The following is a 20237-nucleotide window of genomic DNA, read 5'->3' as shown; positions in this document are numbered from 1 at the left end:
AGCGGGAGCGCACCCCGCCGCGGGGATTCGAACCGCCGACCTTTCGATCGGCAAGCCTTAGGCACTGAGGCTTTAACCTACAGCGCCACCCGCGTCCCTGCTTTTTGTTCCTAGGTATGCCAAAATGAAAATAATGCCATCAGATTTAAATGGGAGCATAGATGTAAATATGTCTTTGAAGGTTTACTTATGGTGAAGTAATAAAAAGTAAAAAGTAAAAGTATCTGAAGAAGTGTGCATGCACACAAAAGCTCATACCAATGACTAACTTAGTTGGTCTCTAAGGCGCTGCTTGAAGGAATGTTTTTAGTTTATATTTTATTTTATTTTATTTAATAAAAAGTAATGAAAGGATCATGAACTCCCCCTTCATGACAAAGAAGGGAAAACTAGTTTGACTTGTTACACAAACTTAAGTCAGAATGTTAGTATGTACAAACAGAATTAGCACATGATAGCAAGTTCTTTCCACTCTGATTGCAGATTACTGTGTCAGTGTGTCAATTCCGTGACACTGTTTCATCAAGCCTGCTAACATGGCTGATTGCTCTGCACACTATCTGGCTGGGATCAGTGCTTGGATAAAGATGAAATGGTTGCAGCTCAGTTCAGAAAAGAATTAGGCTATATTGGAAAGTTCAGTGAACTAAATAATTGAACACCGAATGGGCCAAGTTTTTCAGCATCTCCATCCCCCTCTTGTCTCTAAATAGAAGCCTGTCTAACTTTTGTTACTCTTATCAGCTTAGCCAGAGCACTGAGATTTTCTTAGGCGATACATTTCAGATGTACCTGAATTGAGGTTAAACACCCACTACCCAAAGGAAGTTGCCTTTCATTTACAGCTATGCAGCAGTCTAATACGTAGATAGGAGTCAACTCCTGGGGGCTGAGGTTCCTTCGCCACCCCTAAAATATTTGAAGGGGCTGCCCTCCCCAGTTGATGGGTGTTGTCATTCAAATGGTGTATGTGTGTGCCATGTCATGTGATTGATTATGTGGGGCAGGGCTTAACCTGGGCCCCCAATATTTTATTCAAGTTGGCACCCCAGGTCTAATATATGTGGAGTTAATAGTTTCCAGATGTCTTGTCTCACCTGATGCATAATGTAATTGATACATAGACTCCCAACACATATGGTTGGGAAACCCCCTCCCCATCCTTTCATACTTCATAAATATGAAAGACTTGATAGGAAAGGGACATGGAACAGTCTATCTCCCCCACCCCCGTCTCCTTTTTAAAACCATAATTTCCAATGAGTGTTGCAGTGAGTAGGGAACGGCAACATTTTTCTTTCTTGGGCAGAAACAGAAAGTCAGGAGCAACCAGGTTCCTTTGCATCCTGTGCTGCACCCTGACGATATTGTTTTACGCATCTCTGCCTGGATATACTGTATTTTAGTTGCCAAATCACTTGTGTCAGCACCTGCAGTGGTGCATCATTTCTTAGTACTGGAAGCCACAGCACTGTGATTTTACCAAACAGGAAGATGCATGCACTCACTTTAATTATAACAAGTTCTTTTGTAGCACTTCAGTTTCCATATTTCCAGTTCAGCATTCTTCTTTTATCTACTGCTGGGTGGTTTCCAGAGCTGGGCAGCCTCTTCATGTGCACTGCTGTAATACACTTGAAATGTGGTTGTGTAATTTCAGACCTTGGCCGGATTGACAGGTGGTCTAAAGTTGGTAGTTCCAAAAGTCTTTGAAATTGCCCTTGCAAACCTTAGGCTGCTCAGAGTAGCATTGAACTGGAAAGAGAAATCATTTGATTTGTTGTAAGTTGCAGCTCTGACACTAAACATCACAGACAGGTTAACATCTCTCCAAACCACATTCTCACACACCGGCTATTGCTTCTTCTTTTTGGTATGTTCAGTGGTTCAACAGCAACACTGTCATTTTCTGTAAGTCCACATGAAAATATGCAGATGAAAAACTATCTGCTGCTCTTGCTTCAACAATTTACACTGCATACGACTGTTTACTTTTAAAAAAACATAAAGCACTTCGCATTGAGTTTAATTAATAATTAACATAATAATGGTTAATAAACACAGTTATTAAAGGCAGTGATAGTCCAAGACCACATGAAGTAGGATAATGGGGTAGAAAAGCTGGGGCTGGGGGAATCACACCTGGCAAACAATGCGCACCTTTGGTTTCAGATAGTACATGGGTAGATGAGTCTAAAAAGCCCAGGTCAAAATTTTCACAGCTCTCTAGCAGCTATGGTGGATCATTTACCAGGAGTAATGTATTTAGCAATAACTCTGGAAGTGTATCCTTGATTCCAACCAAACTAAGCCTCCCTCATAGGGGTTTTTAGACTCACCTAGCCATGTACCCATGTATAAGGGACATGGGTGGCACTGTGGTCTAAACCACAGAGCCTAGGACTTGCCGATCAGAAGGTCGGCGGTTCTAATCCCCGCGATGGGGTGAGCTCCCATTGCTCAGTCCCTGCTCCTGCCAACCTAGCAGTTTGAAAGCACCTCAAAGTGCAAGTAGATAAATAGGTACCGTTCTGGCAGTAAACGGCATTTCTGTGCACTGCTCTGGTTTGCCAGAAGCGGCTTAGTCATGCTGGCCACATGACCCGGAAGCTGTACGCTGGCTCCCTCGGCCAGTAAAGTGAGATGAGCGCCGCAACCCCAGAGTCGGCCACGACTGGATCTTATGGTCAGGGGTCCCTTACCTTTAACCATGTACTATTTGAAATTAAAGGGGCACATTGATTGCCAGATGTGAAATATATTGGCACTATTTTCAGCTCTCCGACTCCACTCGGACTTCAACTTCGGTCTCCTAGCTCAGTGCCCAACTCTTTATCAGTTGAGCAATGCTAGAACCTGTATTGGGACCTTTTTACCATGCACATCAAGATTGCTAGCTGGACTGTGTAGCTCGCTTGCTCAAATATTTGGTGAAATGAGCAAGCAGATTCTTTATTTAAATCTTAAAATGTTTTTAAGATTAAAAGAAATATCAAAAGTAAAAAATGCTTACACACTCATGTGGATTTTCGAACGATTAGTGAAGAATTAAAAAGTTCAGTCCTATAAGTGGGTTATGAGAGTGAGTCATCTTCATGGTTCATTTAATGACTATTACCCAGGGGAAACTGCTACGTATGTAGCTGCATATCTGTTTCTCTTGAGTAATAGCCACTAATGAACCATAGTGCGTGTTGGTTTACTCTTGAGCCCGTTATGCCTACAAAAAGCAGGTGTACAGTTGTATGCTCATAGATTCCATGGTTTCTTCACTGCCAAAGCAGAAGAGAATTTCAGAATCATCCCACATATCTTTTGAAGAATTTTATACAGCTAATCGGGGTGGGTGGCGCTGTGGTCTAAACCACTGAGCCTAGGGCTTTCTGATCAGAAGGTCTGTGATTCAAATCCCTGCGATGGGGTGAGCTCCCATTGCTCAGTCCCAGCTCCTGCCAACCTAGCAGTTCAAAAGCATGTCAAAGTGCAAGTAGATAAATAGGTACTGCTCTGGCGGAAAGGTACCGTATTTTTCGCCCAAAAATGAAGGGGAAATGTGTGTGCGTCCTATGGGGCGGTGCATCCTAAGGGGCAAAAAATACGGTAAACGGCGTTTTCGTGCGCTGCTCTGGTTTCGCCAGAAGCGGCTTAGTCAGACTGGCCACATGACCCGGAAAAACTGTCTGCGGACAAACATTGGCTCCCTCGGCCAGTAAAGCAAGATGAGTGCCGCAACCCTGTTTGTGACTGGACTTAACTGTTAGGGGTCCTTTACCTTTACCTTTTTATACAGTTAATGATTGTACAGGCAGCCCTCCATTCACACCCGTTCAGTATGTGCAGTATGTGCATGACCGCGTATATATGTATCACACTGAACCTGGAAGTGACACAGAAACATCACAAAGACATCACTGAAATGTCACTGAAAGGGTACAGTGGGGCTGGAGTGGGGTGGAACAGGGGCAGAAATTGGGTGTTCGCAGGCTTTTCCAATGGTTTTTAAATGGGGGGGGGGCTGCCTGTATCCTGGGTTAGTGGTGTCCATGGCTGGAGTTAAGACTAAGTAAACTAGATGGCCTACTTGCCCTAAATTAGGGGACCAGGAGTCCAGCCTTTGGAGTATTATGTGCAGGATACAGGTTCTAGATGACTCAATAGCTCATAGCTACTGTTCAGGGGATTCAGACAAAATAGGAATGGAACATGTAAAGACCATTCCTTTACTTCACAGAGTAGTTTGGCTGTGTGCTTTTTGTTTGCAGGGCTTTTTATTTGCAACAGATTCCAGCTCATGCAGAATACATTTAGAAACTCAACGGATGATTGGTTCTGTTTGGTTTCCACATGATATGTGAAGTCACAGGATGCCATCCAACTACAGTGGTACCTTGGGTTACTTACGCTTCAGGTTACATATGCTTCAGGTTACAGACTCTGCTAACCCAGAAATATTACCTCGGGTTAAGAACTTTGCTTCAGGATGAGAACAGAAATCGTGCTCTGGCAGTGTGGCGGCAGCAGGAGGCCCCATTAGCTAAAGTGGTGCTTCAGGTTAAGAACAGTTTCAGGTTAAGAACGGACCTCTGGAATGAATTACGTACTTAACCTGAGGTACCACTGTAAGTCATATTCAGTGTAGACCCATTGCAAGCAATAGACAAGTTACTGGTGGTCATTTATTTCAGTGAGTTCACTTTGAGCATAAGTCACTTTATTGACTTGGGTTGAAATTCTAAAGGTGTTAACAAAAGGGTGAACCCCATTCAATACAATGGAACTTACTTTGGAGTGAACATTAATAGGACAACATGGTTAGGAAACATTTTTTACATGGTAAGCAAGGCAGAGAGATTCATGCCACATATTTCCCTTGCTGTGGCCCCATGGTGGCACATGATTGTGCCTTTTTGGGTGGCTTCTTCAGCTATTTATAGTGCAATGGGTTCTGCTGCATCATGAATAATCGTTGGTTCTGCCATTCTGCAGGTTAACAGTGATTTGGAGGCAGATGGCAATGCTAGATACGCTGGTTTGTAAAAAGCTAAAATCAGTTACTTGTTTAGTATTGAATTTAATGTTGATATTGTGGTGGGCATCCACATTATTTATTTATTTCTGAAGGAAGGGAGGAATGTTAAACACTGAAATGGTAAGCTGGTTAGTTTATCACCACACAAAAGGCAGAATTAGTACATGCACATTTCGCTTCTTAACTCAGATTCTAAAAAACTAGAAACTTACTTCTTCTTTTTTTTAAAAAAAGAAAAGCTATGAAAATGGGTTCATCCAAGGGGGGGGAGTACTGCCCCCCTCCTCCTGTGGACACCCATGGCTTATATTTGCTAAAGCACCTAGGTAGGTGGATGCTTCTTGCTGTACTACTATGGCAATCCACTGAAGCTATAATCAATTTTCCCTAGGACAGAGTACATAATAGAGTAAGATGCTGCCTGTTCTCTGTGTCAGATTTAATACCTTATGTATATTTGTTAAATGTTTTTCATAACAATACATTATTGCTCTCTGATGATAGAATTGGAGAAACAGAAACAGGAAGGTTTCATAAAATACGGATTTAGAGTTTTTTCCTTTGACACCCATGCAGAGTGTTGGAACTCCAAATTTATTCTGTGCCACCCAATGATGTAAGGCACAGGAATGCAATTTCACCTCTAGACTGCAGTATTCAATCAAGCTGGTATTCAAAATCAGATTGCAGATCTCCCCCAAACAAGCAGGTGTCTTCATGATGTACTTAACCTCTGCATTCCCTAACCAGTCCACAACACAACAGATTTCTTTCCCCCTTTCAGCATCCTTTTTTTTGTTGTTGTTGCATGGGGTGGTGTAACATACAGCTAATATTATGTCTCTGCGTATTGGATAAGAGATTTGAAGGGTTTAAATATTTTTAATGTATTTATGTGTTAGCTTTGCATTGAAATGATCCACAAGTACCATTTTAATTCCAAAAAACTGTATTCGTCTTTTCACATTTTGGTCCTTTTTTTTTTATCCAGCTGGTAAATTTGTAATATATTCAGAGAGCAGATTTGGTGAAAACTGAAATGTTAGATTTCATTACCTTTGTGTTCTCTTGTATATGTGTGTATATGTGCATGCACACACAAAACTGCAAGATTCCTATCACTGTTGCTGAACTAAACTGTGATTATGTGTTTAGAAATCCTTTTAAGCCAAATACATGGTAGTGTATGTGAGGGAGAAGTAAGTATCGCAGTATTGCAGCATCCACAGCTACAGGCATCTGGGCTTTCCCACTTTGGTAGCAAATAGGGGGAATTATAGGTTCGTGGTCTGCTTCATGTTAGGAAGACACCCCTCCATCTGTTCGCAGTGCAGCCTGTTTCCAATTTAAAGCACAGATTTCAATGCAAACATCAATTTCTCTCCCCCCTGTTTTATATGCAAAGTGAGCCTTACGAATCACAGTGACACTGCTACTGGGACCCCAACCAAAATTCCCCCCCAAATTCACAGGCTTTTCATTTGAATACCTGCTTACAGTGGTATACAATGGACAGCTTTGAGAAGAAAAATTGATAATCTTCACGGGAGAGTAATTTGAATGAAATTACACTTGACAGCCTGTCTCCAAGCAAGGAAGGAGAGTGAGGGGAGCCTTAGCTAAGCTCCGAAGACCTGCATAAGCCAGTGCTGTTGGAGCTTCCCGGGAAAAATAAATCTACAGTTTTCCCTACATTTGAGGGAGGCTTTTGATTAAACCTGTGCAGCAGTATCTAGTGAAGAAAGGTAGCCATGGAAGAAAATATGGAAGAGGGACAGACACAAAAAGGTATTGTGATAAACTAGTTGCTTGGGTGTTTGTGTGTGTGAGAGTGGGATGTTGTCTTTCTGTTCTCTCTATCTCTGCATGGTAATTAAAATTCTTGTGTAGATGGTTGGAAAGATCCCCCCCCCTCCATTTTTAAAAGCCATTTTTGTTGTTGCGACAAGATAGGTGGCAAAGATTTTTCCAAATAATTCACAGATATTTCATGTGTAAGGAATGCACAGTGCAGCCCTATATGTAAAATACTAACACTGCCAGCATTTAATGTTAACTGCTTCCCAGACCAGTCTTTGTTAACCTTCATTTATTTCGTGTTTTCACGGTTGTCTAGCTGGGTCAAGGGAGCCCAGTGTGAACTATGAGAGAGCCACTCACACACATTTGCAGCTAGTTGTATTTAGAAATCTAACAAAGTGACCATTATTTACACCTTTGAATGGGTTTCTAGTCTGAACAAAGACTCTGCGTATATTTTGTAAATTTCGGATAGTCCTGCCTATATTTCCCTCCCTTTTCTTTTGCTATCTGTTGGAAGACCTCTGTTTTGTGATGTATAGTGAGAAAAATGGTTGTAAATGTGAAAGATTGCAGGTTGACGTTTCTTTTATTTCTGATTATGTATAGTGCATCTTCTTTTGTTTCTGAATAAAACAGAGCTGTGTATTCGTCTTATGTTATGTATAATCTCTTGTGCACATTGCATGTTGTTGCAGACTTCAGTATGTGCCACCTTTCTAAATGGACACACTATTCTTATTGCCAGGTGATAGTTCCGCATTTTTCCACTGTTTAGAGCCTCTTTCCCCCACCATCTCATCCTTAGTCCTGTGCTGTTACATCAGTGTTTTTTATGTTGCTCTGAGCATTCTGGAATTACTTAGGCACATCAGAGGATACTTGTTATAACCAGTAGAATAATAATGCAAACACATCTAATCCCACTGTACTTTACAGGCATAACAGATCTTAAAATAGTTTTTCCATAGCTGAAGATGGTTCTGGGAGCTGATTACAATGGTTTTTTGGTTTGTTTTGTTTTTTGTTTACGAATTCCATGCAAACAAATAATATCTCAGTTGTTTCCATGTTCCAGTTCTGTGGTCTGTGTTCCATCTGCCTTGCTACATGTAGATGTCATGCTTTTCTCATTAGAACTGACCCACTTAGACTGTGTACAGCCTTCCAGTGTTTACTAACTCTCCAGACAGTTAATTGCAATGGATGTGTGTGCAAAGACGCTTATTTCTATCAGTAATATCTCGTATGAATTCATATGTTTTTCCAAATCACAGTATGCTTGAAAGCTACTACAGATGCTAAATGTAGATGCATACGTGGTTGCTTACTCTTTAAGCTTAAGCAATGTAATCATCTGCATATGAAGTATGTTATTGAAAAATCAGAAGCACAGCATGAAAAAACGTATTAACATTTGTGTGTGCATGCGTGGGCACAATAAATGCCATTTTCTGAGACAATTGTTTTGTGGTCATTGCTTGTATATGAAGTCCTCCTATGGAAAGTATTTTTCATTTAAGTGGTGAACTAGCATATGGTTATTGTTCTTTAGAGAGAAAAAAATCAGTGAAAAAGGTTCCACCTAAACTTATGGAAAGCCTAGGCAAGCAGTATAAACCAGAACTGGGAACATCTCCATAAAACATAACAACACCTGAAGATGTTTATAATTAACAAGATATGTGGCTGTGTCTTTATTCCAATGACAGCCATTTGAAATAGCCAGTGGGCACTCAAAATGCTGTAATTAATAGTGGGATTGTCACATCTAACATGTTTTCCATGCACAATATGCCATGTGTGAGAGAAGCCTTTTCTCTCTAGCAGAGCTCAGCTGTGATCACAAACACTGACAGGTTACATTTCATTTCATTCTATCTGGAAGGCAGAATAAGATGGTCATTACTCTGGCTGTTGTTTGGGGAGCAAGGCAGGGGAACTCTTTGTCCAGTCCTTATAATTTTTTGCTTGACCAGCAGTCAGAACCCCAAGGAAGGAGATGAAAATTGTGGTCTGAATTGGGAAGATGTTTATATGGCAGTCAAATACAGGCTACGTTCCTCTGGTCTCTACATATCATTTAAGGGCTATTCCTTTGCCTTGAAAGAGGCAGTAGCATTGTACCCTTGCTCAATAGCTGTTTTTGTACAGCAGTATGTGCATGTTCATTTCTACATCCCTGATCTTGCATGATATACCTCTTGTGGTTTGACTAGTGAGTTATATGTTGCTTTTCCTAAGAAAGTACTCCATGATGTTAATTCGTGATGGAATCACACAAGTGTCTTTTTTATATATATATAAATGCTGCCATCTTGACTGGAATTGTTTGTTTCTTCACTGTCCCTCTTCCTCTTTACCAAAAATCGATTGAAGCATACATTGTGTCACTGCCTACAAAGTCCTCCATTCTTCACACCAGCTGAATGCTTTGAGCCTCTTCTTCACAGCATAGCATAGCACACAGCACTGCAAGTTGCTAGCAGCCATGATGGAAATGCATAGTTTCATGCTGATGTATTTTGCAGATACAACATGCTGATGTATTTTGCAGATACAATGCAAATAGTTGCAGTAGATAGCATTTTATTTATTCAACAATCATTTTATTGGTAGATCACCACCCATACAAAAGAACTGTAGAAGATTTGGAATTTAGTGAGATAGACAGTGCTATTTCTAAATTCAGTTTGGGACCATTCCTTGCATATGTAGCCCTCCTATTGAAAATACTGTTTGTAACTAATGGCAGAAATGTAACCATCTACTCCACAGTAGTGGCTAAGAGGCTCCAAATCCCCAGTTCAGGTCTTGCCTATGCTATGACGTCACTCAGATCTGGTGCCCTCAAAACTGGGAGATAATAAAACTTACCTTATGGAAGGAGTAGCCAGTATGCTGCCCTCAAAATTGTTGTTGGACACCAGCTGTCATCAGTCCTAGCCAGCATGGCTAGTGGATGGGTGATGGGAGTTGTAGTCTCACAACATCTGGAGGACACAACTGTTGTTTAATGCCTGCTTTCCAGTGTTGTTGTAACAAATGCAACTAGATAATACATGTGAAGTGCTTTCAACACTTGGTGATGCTACATAAATAATATTTATTATTATTATTATTATTATTATTATTATTATTATTATTATTCTATTAGTGTTCTGCTAGAATTCGATGTTAGTTGCTGTGACTTTTTGAACTTCAATTGGAGCAAGTAGCACTGGGTTAAGCCAATATACTTGAAAAATGGAAATAGTTCAAATCTGCTTTGCAGGATGCTATTCATTGAACATTCATTCAGCAATTTCTAGCACAGTGTGTATGAATGCCAAAAAGAAAGATTGTTGTGTAAGTGCTAATTCTGGCAGCGTTTACAGTTGGCCTCCATTTCCCACTTCTATGAAATTCTTGATTATCTAAGTTTGCAGACCTTTCTGTCAAGCCCTGTGTCCACGAAGCCATACATGAATAATGTTATAATCTAGCTGATTGATTATCCAGCTGTTTTGGATCTTCTCCAAGCCATCTGAATAAACATCGGTCTCTTCAGTACTCAAATTAGGGGAAAACACTTTTCTTTCTGGGCTGTGCTTCTCCCTCTTTCTCCTAAGCCACAGCAGAGAAGAAGCCACTAGGTAGAATTCTGGCTGCAGCTCCCAGTTCACTTGCAAGCTCATTAAGAATATTGGCTCAAGCATGAATGAAATTTTGGAGGGGACATTGATGGAGTGAGGATGAAGTGAGATAAATATTTTTTGCCATTATTCATGCCAGGGTTCAGATTGTATCAGGTGGAACACATTTTCCAAGACTCTGGGTCAAAGTAAATGGTACATCAAATGCATGGCTGCATCTGGTAATCTTAATTTATTTATTTAGCTTATCTATATTGCAGCTACAGAGGCTTCTGATCCATTTGCAGAACTCCCAACACAGGGAAGGGAAGCTACTATGGGTGAAAATAGCAGCTTCCCTTCCAGGACAATCAAGCAGCTTTAGGTGGTGTCAATTTTCATCAGGAAGATGGCAAGGGCAAAAGGGTTAACATGACACCCTGCCTTCAACACTGCAGTCCCAGTCGGAATCCTCTTGCATGCAACTGCTGTGTTTGCTTTTGAAGATTTAAACATAATGCAAATGTGGTCATGCATTTATTGCATTGTCTACTTTGGATCTCAGGTGGGTGCCAAAGGGCTGCTCATTCTTTTGCTACCAACAGGTGTATGTGTGCATATGAATTGGGTTGGAGGGTGTTTTTCCTCAAAGCCCTCCTCTCTTTAGGAGTGGTGAAGGAGGGGAGGAACCAGAGGGCTAAATGGGGATCTAGTGCTACAGGATCCTTTCCAAAGCACAGGGCAGGCAGTATGCTTCTTATTGTCCAGAGGGTCCAGGGAATCAAGAATATCCAGAGTGCACAGTCAGCTCTACTATTAGGCAGAGAGAGACACCTGCCTTAGGCAGCTGTTGCTGGGGGAGGGCGGTGCCAGTGAGGTGCTAGACACCAAAGTTGTGTATGCTACACAGCCTGCCATGGATGCTTTAAGTCAGCTTGCTGTCCTCAGACATGGTGGTGGATGCTATCCTGCAATCAGTGTTGAAGCAAGATGCAGCTGTCGGTCTGGTTAGTTTCTGTATGTAGAATGTGTGTATATGTGAGATGGGTGTTATTTTATCTGTTGATTCAAGCAGCAAAATATCTTGAGCCACCCCTGTCTGGGTGCCAGAAACTCTTGGGACATGAAGGTGGCATCCCCAGAGTCTTCCTGTCTGGTGACTTCCTTGTGTTGGCTTAAAGCAAACATCAAATGCAGTCTCAAGTAGAAGCATCCTGTTTTCAGTCTCAAATGATTTATTTATTTTTAAAAAAATGAAAAATAAAAATAGGAGGCTTACTGAGCTCTTGGTGGGTTGTGTTAGTTCTGGCTGGTAACACATTGTATAGGGCTTTGCAGTAAGGTGAGGAGGAAATAGAGGGTGAAAAAGAAACATTGAATTGTAGCAGAGAAGCATGTATATGCTTAATGTATCACTAGCAGAATGTTCAGTAGCTGGACACTTGAGTCAGGCACAAGCTAAAAAGTGAGCTCAGAGCCTATTCACATTGCTCCAAGCCAGACTTCAAAGCCGAACTGTCAGAGATACCAGCAAATTAAATTCTGGCTGAAGCCCCTTGAGTTTTGCTTGCTGTTCCCTGCTGGCTTTGCCACTTGCTGTTGCTGCCACTGCCTCCTCCCCATTTCTGATTTCCAGTTTGAAGAGAAGAAAGCAAGATTGAAAGGCTTCTGCCATCATTTGATTTGCTGAGTTCAGGTTGAAAAGCGGGATCCAAATGCTAGAATTACACTTTGAACTCATTCTTTATCTTATGTCTATCTCTGGCCTATTAGGAGACCAAGTTTAGGGGAGACTGAAAAATCCTGTAAGCAAAAGAGAGTTGGAAAAAGCCCAGTAATTGTCAGGTCCTCCAGTCCGGACATAGATTTGAATCTTCTGTTTCCACAATAATATAAGAAGCACCTGTTGGATAAGGTCAATGGCCCATCAAGTCCAGCATCCTGTTCTCACAGTGGCCAACCATATCCCTGTGGGAAGCACAAATCTCATAAATCCCAAATCTCATTGAGACAATTGGTACCTGAAACATTAATTCTACTGTATATTATGTATTTTCAGAACCCCCTAAATGTGTGTGGAATTGTCAACATTCCCTTATGTCTCAGTATTTTGGACATTCATTGTAAACCAACCAAACAAATATATAAGATATTACCTAATTAGAAAACCAACTATAGTGTTCATAATCTCCTGCAGGTGATATGAAATTTTGCAAGGGGTAACAAGCACAGTAATCAAAGCAGGCTGCTAAACTTGAAGTATGTAAAATTATGCAAGTTTTCTTATTGCTAGCAGCAATTTTCTTAGCAAATGGGAATATTTGATGATATTTTTTGGCCTATTTGGGAAATTCTGGGGTAGGTTTTTCAGAACTGAAAGCCTTAGCTATCCTAAGCTCAGCTGGCTAAAACATGGTGTTGATAATGCCAAGGTTGCAGGTTCAATCCCAGCTGCATATTCCTGCATAGCAGAGGGTTGGACTAGATGACCCTTCCAACTCTGAAAGCCGATGCAAACAGAAAACCATAAGACAAAATATTCTGGATAAAGCCTTGCTTTTGCCAGCATTCTGTTTCCTACAGTGTGGTCAGTTAGGTGCCTATGGGAATCCACAAGTAGGGCAGGAAGGGAATATCCCTCTCCCAGTGTTTAATAGCAATTGGTATTCAGAGGCATGCTGCCTCTGTTCCTGAAATCATTTATTTATTTGGAAAACATATAGGTAGCTAAACATGAGCAAACATAACCGTATATAACAATAAATTTAGATTGAATAGGATAGATAGTAACAGTTCTGATAACTGTCTATAAGTCAATTCACCCTTCTTGGAAGCCTATGGGAAATAGAGGGCTAGATTCAATGAGTGCTGGTAATGCAATGGAACAGCCCCTCCCCTGCTCCAAAATCAGCTTTTGGAGGTTTGGAGAACCCCCGGTGTATTGCACAGGGCAAAGAAGAGGGGAGGTCATTCTATCATGAAAAATGAAATGCTTGTACTGATGGAACAATAGGAACAGTGTGGAGCTCAATTCCTCCCCAGAATTTTCAGCATCCATCAAAATGTGTATAATGATGGAGCCTGTCTAATTTAAATGGGCAATATGTTTTACAAGGTGGGTGCCGCTGCACTGAAGGATGTGGTCCAAGTTGCCATGAAATGATCCTCTGGTGCATGTGATACCACAAGAGGTTCTCCCACAGATAACCACAATGAATGGGCAAAGGAGGTCTCGGATATCCTGGGCCCAAGTGGTTAGGGCTTTATACAGTAACAGCAAATTCTTAAATTTGGTCCAGTAGCACATTAGCAGTGAGTGCAGGCGGTATATAGTCATAGCATCATAGATTTGTAAAGTTGGAAGGGACCCTGAGGATCATCTAGCCCAACCCCCTGCAATGCAGGGATCTCAACTAAAGCATCCATGACAGATGGCCATCCAACCTCTGCTTAGAAACCTCCAAGGAAGGAGAGTCCACTACCTTTTGAGGGAGTCTGTTTCACTGTCAAACAGCTCTTATTCCCAGAAAGTTCTTACTGGTGTTTGGTTGGAATCTCCATTCTTGTACCTTGAAGCCATTAGTTTGGGTCATACCCACCAGTGCAGGAGAAAACAAAACTCTCTCAAAAAAAGAATGAGATTTGGCTGGAAAGACTTGTTTCTAAGGAACCCTTTATGGGTCAGTAATCACAGCATCATTTCCTAAATGCTTTCAGACCAACTGTTTAATTATCTGTTCTAGGACCTTGGTATTGATGTTAAGCTGACCAGTTGGTAGTTACCTGGGTTCCCCCCTTTTCGTTGGAGGTGGGGGCAACATTTGCCTGCCTCCAGTCTGCAGGGCCCTCACCTGTTCTCCAATAAGTCTCAAAGATTATAGACAAAAGGCTCTGAAATTACATCTGCAATGTTCTTTAGTACCCTTGAGTGCAGCTCATAGAGTCCTGCATATTTGAATTCATTTAATTCCAATCTCTTTTCCTATCTTGGGCTGTAGGTCCCTCCTTACGTTGTTTATTCTGTTATCCCCTGGTTGGGCACTGCTTTCCTTTTGGGTGAAGACAGAGGCAAAGAAGGTGTTGAGCAGTTCCACCTTCACTCTGTCACCCATTAGAATTTCTTTGTCTTCTCTTGCTTTGAACATAGCTGAAGAAACCTCTTTTATTAATTCTAACCTCTCTTGCAAGCCTGAGCTTTGTCCTGCCTGACCCCCCTGCAACTGTTGGCTACTTGTGTATACTTTTCCTTCTTTACTTCCCATTGCTTCCAACTGCTTCTGTTGCTTCCAGTGGAAGGTGTGTATTGTGCAGCAATAATGAAATAGTTTATATTCATTAATTCAGAGGACTTCATGGGTGTTATCTTTTTATGTGTTATTTTATTTTAAGTGTACACTAACACACTTGCTATAACTGTGAATGTGACCGTCACATGTTTAGTGACACATGCCTCATGATAGCACACTCAATAGCTCCCTGTAGAGCATACACTTGTTGGCAAGCCCAGATTTGCCTATCATGATGTGTGGAATGGCAATTAAGTATTTAACTGTTCTGTCTGGTCTTTTGGACCATTGGAATTAGACCAGTTTGGTGTTTTTTGAGGGCTGAGCTAGATATTAAACTCAGTTGCATGTTACTTCCCTCTAACTTGGTTCTTGCTTTTTAAAGAAAAAGCAACTGTGGAACGCCCTGTGTTTGTACATATTTCTGGTGGTGCTGAGGTCTGCTTAATCCCATTTCCATGGTTGCTGTAGCTTTAAAAGAAAAAGGAAATTGGTGGAAATATGCATGTCATGTGGTCCTCAGAAACCTTCATTTTAGATTCGTGTTTAGTTCATATATACTTTTCTACAGACTACATTCTGGTTTGGCTCCAGAGAATCTTCCCCCTAGTAGAAGACAACTCTTCATCCAGCAGAAAAGCTTACTTCATCAGATGAAGCTTCTCTGGATACAACCCTCTGTTTCATTACCAAATAATGAATGAATTTAATGAGGTTCTTTTTCATCACTTGGCTAGGTTTGGACTTGGGCACAACAGCATTGTTTGAGTTCAACATTAAACAGCACAAGGATGGTTCTTGTTAGTTTAATGCACTGCTTGAGGGCAGAGAGGTTCCCTGCCAGATCAATTATCTATTCTGCTGTAGTAAAAATTAAACATTCAATGAAGTGATGTTTTAGCAGCTGATGAAATACCTCAACTAGTTATCTGCCTAATGCCATTTTGGATAAAGAGAAAGGCAAAACAGCATTCAGTGGGGAAGCAAATTTAATTATTTAAAATATGTGTCCCTCTTTTACCTAAATAATATATGCCAGTTTAAAGCTATATATGTAGCATATAGTATTATGTCCCATGTTCAATACCCAGCATGTGCAAGTAAGACCGGAAATAGACTCCTGTCAAAAAACCTGGAGAGCTGCTGCCAGTGTAATGTCAGTCATAATGTAGATAGATCAAGCTTCAAAGAAGTCAACTTACTATATCCCTATATATTCCTTATGGAATTTATTGGGTATTAGTGGTCTATAATTTTCTGTTTCATTTACAGCGAGAAAAATGTGCATGCATTATTCCTGAATGATTTGCAGTTTGTCCCATCAATGACACATTCACCAACTATTATTTTTGTTTGTAAAGATCAAGTGGAACGGCTCCCGATTTGCTGCTTAAGTTATTCAGTGTTGATTGAGCTAGAGTGGGTGGAAATGGAATTCCGTTGACAATTATTAAGAGAGTTATCAGTTTGGCACAGGCTCCAAACAGGATACCAGATGATGCAAACTCTATTAATAGAAGTGTAAAACAGCAAGATACCTGCAGGCCATCTTGTCCAATCTTCTGTGTTTTGAGACAGAGGAATCTCCACATAAATAGGTTCATAGAATCCTGGATAGAGGCAAAGATCCAAAGGACTGCACAGCTAGTTCTGAATTCATGTGGGGACTTTGTACTTAATAGCAACTCCATTGTTACATGGAAAGTGACATTTGAAACTTACGTAAGTTGCGTTTCAAAAGAAATTTGATATGGGCAGCTGCCCTTTTCTTCGGAATTCCTATTCAATTTACATGACGTCATCAAGCTGTTGCAGGCCAGTATTTTCTGAGTTCTTCTTCCGTGTTTTCTCAGACCTGATTTGTAGTTATGTATTTATAATAAAACACAATTGCTGCACTTTCCTGTCCAGTGCTGACAGACAAAGAGTTATTGGGGTTTTTCAGGGAACCAGTGCTCTTAAAAGGAAACACTCATTACAGGTTCCACCCATTTTATTGTTTCCCATTGATATGGGCAGCAGGATTAGTGGTAACTTGTCTCTTGAATGACCATTCTGAATAAGGGAGCAGGTGGTGCTGTGGTCTAAACCACTGAGCTTCTTGGGGTTGCCGATAGAAAGTGAGCTCCCAGTGCTCTGTCGCAGCTCCTTCTGGAGCTAGCAGTTCAAAAGCACACCAGTGCAAGTAGATAAATAGATACCATTGTGACGGGAAGGTAAATAGCGTTTCTGTGCACTCTGGCTTCTGTCATGGTGTCCCGTTGTGCCAGAAGCGGTTTAGTTATGCTGGCCACATGACCCGGAAAGCTGTAGACAAACACCGGCTCCCTTGGCCTGAATGCGAGATGAGTGCTGCACCCCATGGTCGCATTTGACTGGACTTAACAGTCTAGGGGTACTTTACCATTCTGAATTGTCCTCTATAAATTTTTGTTTCTATTGAAATGCTCCAGAGGTTTTAATTACAGAATACTTGCCATTACTATTTTTTCTTTTTTATATAATGAAATCAAATGGGGGGGGGGGGGAGAGAGAATGAAAAGAAACCAGCAATTAAAATTCATTTCATCACTATTTTCCAGCAGGAACCAACATGAAGTGATAAAATGGCTAAAATGGCAAGCTATGAACTTTATGTCCTGGAGGACTTTGGCTGAAGGATCTTGGCCATTGGGAAGGACATTGCTGGATAATATAGTACTTTATAACATTAAAGTGTTAACTGAAACCTCCATTTTAAATCTTTTTCCATCTAATTGTCAAAGAAGCAATTGCAGTTGGGGTGTTTGGTGTTCAAATACAACAAAAAAGTGTTAATAGAACCCCTCAGTGCACAAAACCAAGCCTTTGTAAAGACAGTGGTACCTCAGGTTACAGACGCTTCAGGTTACAGACTCCGCTAACCCAGAAATAGTACCTATGGTTAAGAATTTTGCTTCAGGATGAGAACAGAAATCGCATGGTGGCAGCGGGAGGCCCCATTAGTGGTACCTCAGGTTAAGAACAGTTTCAAGTTAAGAATGGACCTCCGGAACAAATTAAGTTCTTAACCCAAGGTGTGTGTGTGTTTAGTCGTTTAGTCGTGTCCGACTCTTTGTGACCCCATGGACCAGAGCATGCCAGGCATTCCTGTCTTCCACTGCCTCCCGCAGTTTCGTCAGACTCATGTTTGTAGCTTCGAGAACACTGTTGAACCATCTTGTCCTCTGTCGTCCCCTTCTTCTTGTGCCCTCAATCTTTCCCAGCATCAAGGTCTTTTCCAGGGAGTCTTCTCTTCTCATGAGGTGGCCAAAGTATTGCAGCCTCAGCTTCACGATCTGTCCTTCCAGTGAGCACTCAGGGCTGATTTCCTTAAGAATGGATATGTTTGATCTTCTTGCAGTCCATGGGACTCTCAAGAGTCTCCTCCAGCACCATAACCCGAGGTACCACTGTACTTAAAACAGGCTCATGATAACAGCCAGGTATGCCATGCCAAAAATGTCAATGGGACCAAGTATGAGATTCATAAAACAATCCCAGGGAGATAAAGTTAACTGTACCTCAGGTTACAATGGAGGACAAAACCCAGCACAAAATTTTATTTCAATTCTTAATATTTTGCACCATTTGAAAATAAAATTTAATTTGAGGCTAGATTGGCTTACATCTTGAAAATTGTAAGTGTAATGGTTCTGTGACTTTCTGTCTTTCTATCTATCACATTTGCTCAAGCAGCCTTGCAAACTGTAATGAATAAAAACTACAGGCATATTGTAAGTCTTCTGCTTGAAATAAAAATATTTATGCACTTAAAGTGTTTCCTTTTCCCCCATGCCCATTCAGGAGTAATTCCTGCCATGCTCAGATGGGCATGCTGTTAGATAAGTGTGTGTAGATTGGACTGCAATCTTAGACTGGTAAATACTATCATTTATATGATTTCTTTTGAATTTGAATTTTTTAAAAATGAATTCTCTACAAGACTTTGTGGAGTAGCATGGGGAGTCTGAAATGTCCATGGTGACTGGGGCAAAATGCCATACATATTAGGAAGGAAGGGGTAGAAATTAATAATATAAGGGCTGAGGATGAAAGTTAGTAAGGATAAGAGGGAATTAATTAGGAGGGGCAAAGGGACAGAAATAAAGATAATGGATAATGGCAAGAAATTATGGGTTTGTTATGGGTTTTGTTATGTAGGCAAAGGCATATCCATTGTCTATAGTTAGAAAGCCCATCCCTTAGATAAAGCATAAATTCCAAGTTGTAGGTGGTAACATAATCATTTCTGTCATTATATGGAAATGCTTAATGACAGGAACTACAAAACTACCAGTAGTTATCTACAAAAATGTGGTTTGAATAAACTGGGATCACTTTTAATAATTTACAGGTTCAGAATTAAACAAAACAATTTTATATTTATCCAGATACTGATCTTGATTTCAGTGTTCTGAAATCAAGGCAGTAGGATGAGAATACAGTATTGCTTTTATATCTACTTGTTTATGCATTAGAGTAGCAGGTGGGAAAATACTCAGTAACTTCATGATTACCCTGACCAGATTAATTTTTCATAGGGGACCACACTTCCCCTCATTTGTCTCCATTTTCCACATGAATGGGTATAGATTTTTCCCCCCATTGTGTATTCAGTTTATGGGAATATGAAAGCATTTTTATTTTGTTTAGACAATATCACTTGTTTCATTTCCCCCTTTTAAACATATTTAGCATTTTCCCCATTAGGCATTAAAAAGCTGCCATTTTCTTGGCAACAGAATGGTATAAATTCTGTTCTTATTAACATCATGGTGCAACAAATGGAATTATTCTAACCATATTATGTGGGTGAAATACTCCTATGCATACAAGTTCATGTCTTTAGCTGTAAGGTGAGTGCTAATACCAAGGCACATGGCACAACCAGCCAGTTCTGGGTGCTTCTGCACCACAAACACTTACATTCCCTTCTAGGTAACCACAAATCCCTTAATTGCATGTCATCCCAAATGTCCCCAGCAAATATATTGGCTTCTGCATGTTCACACCCATTTCCTTCCTATAACCACCACAGTCCCTAGACCTATGCAAACCCAGCCTCTTCCTTCCCTCTGTTGTCATTGCTGCAATGATGCCCCCTCACCCTTTGATGGCTGACAAATTCTACAATCTTGTCTCCTTTTCTCACTTTGGAAGCAGAGGGGCAGCAGAGACAGGAGATGGGGAAGCCTTACAGAATCTTCACTTCCCAAGTTTTGTTCCCTCTGTGGCTATTTGTAGGCCCCATTGTGAAATTTCCATTGTTGGTTTTCCAGCTAACAAAATGCTAGATACAGTGGTACCTCTAGTTACGAACTTAATTCATTCTGAAAGTCTGTTCTTAACCTGAAACTGTTCTTAACTAGAGGCGGGCTTTCGCTAATGGGGTCTCTTGCTGCTGCTGCGCCACCGGCACAGGATTTCCATTCTCATCCTGGGGCAAAGTTCTCAACTCAAGATAACTCTTGCAGGTTAGTGGCGTTT

General features: G+C 40.9%; 1 protein-coding gene across 3 annotated transcripts in view; it reads left to right on the top strand.

Moving 5' to 3' along the window:
* GPM6A (glycoprotein M6A) overlaps positions 1–20237 on the top strand; it is a 170876-nt gene that overhangs the window by 53919 nt on the left and 96720 nt on the right. Inside the window, exon 1 of one of the 3 annotated variants that reach the window (XM_083457560.1) lies at positions 6333–6817. The exons of 1 other annotated variant lie outside the window; for it this stretch is intronic. In XM_083457560.1, the coding sequence (XP_083313686.1) occupies positions 6781–6817 (37 nt within the window). In that variant the 5' untranslated portion in view covers positions 6333–6780. Of the gene's footprint in view, positions 1–6332; positions 6818–20237 lie in introns of those variants that run through there. One more of the 3 variants, XM_083457561.1, reaches the window with a different exon arrangement.

Source organism: Podarcis tiliguerta, assembly GCF_965153285.1.
Source record: "Podarcis tiliguerta genome assembly, chromosome: 9".
In the NCBI taxonomy this organism is placed as follows: domain Eukaryota; kingdom Metazoa; phylum Chordata; class Lepidosauria; order Squamata; family Lacertidae; genus Podarcis; species Podarcis tiliguerta.
This window is presented reverse-complemented; position numbering and strand designations above follow the sequence as displayed.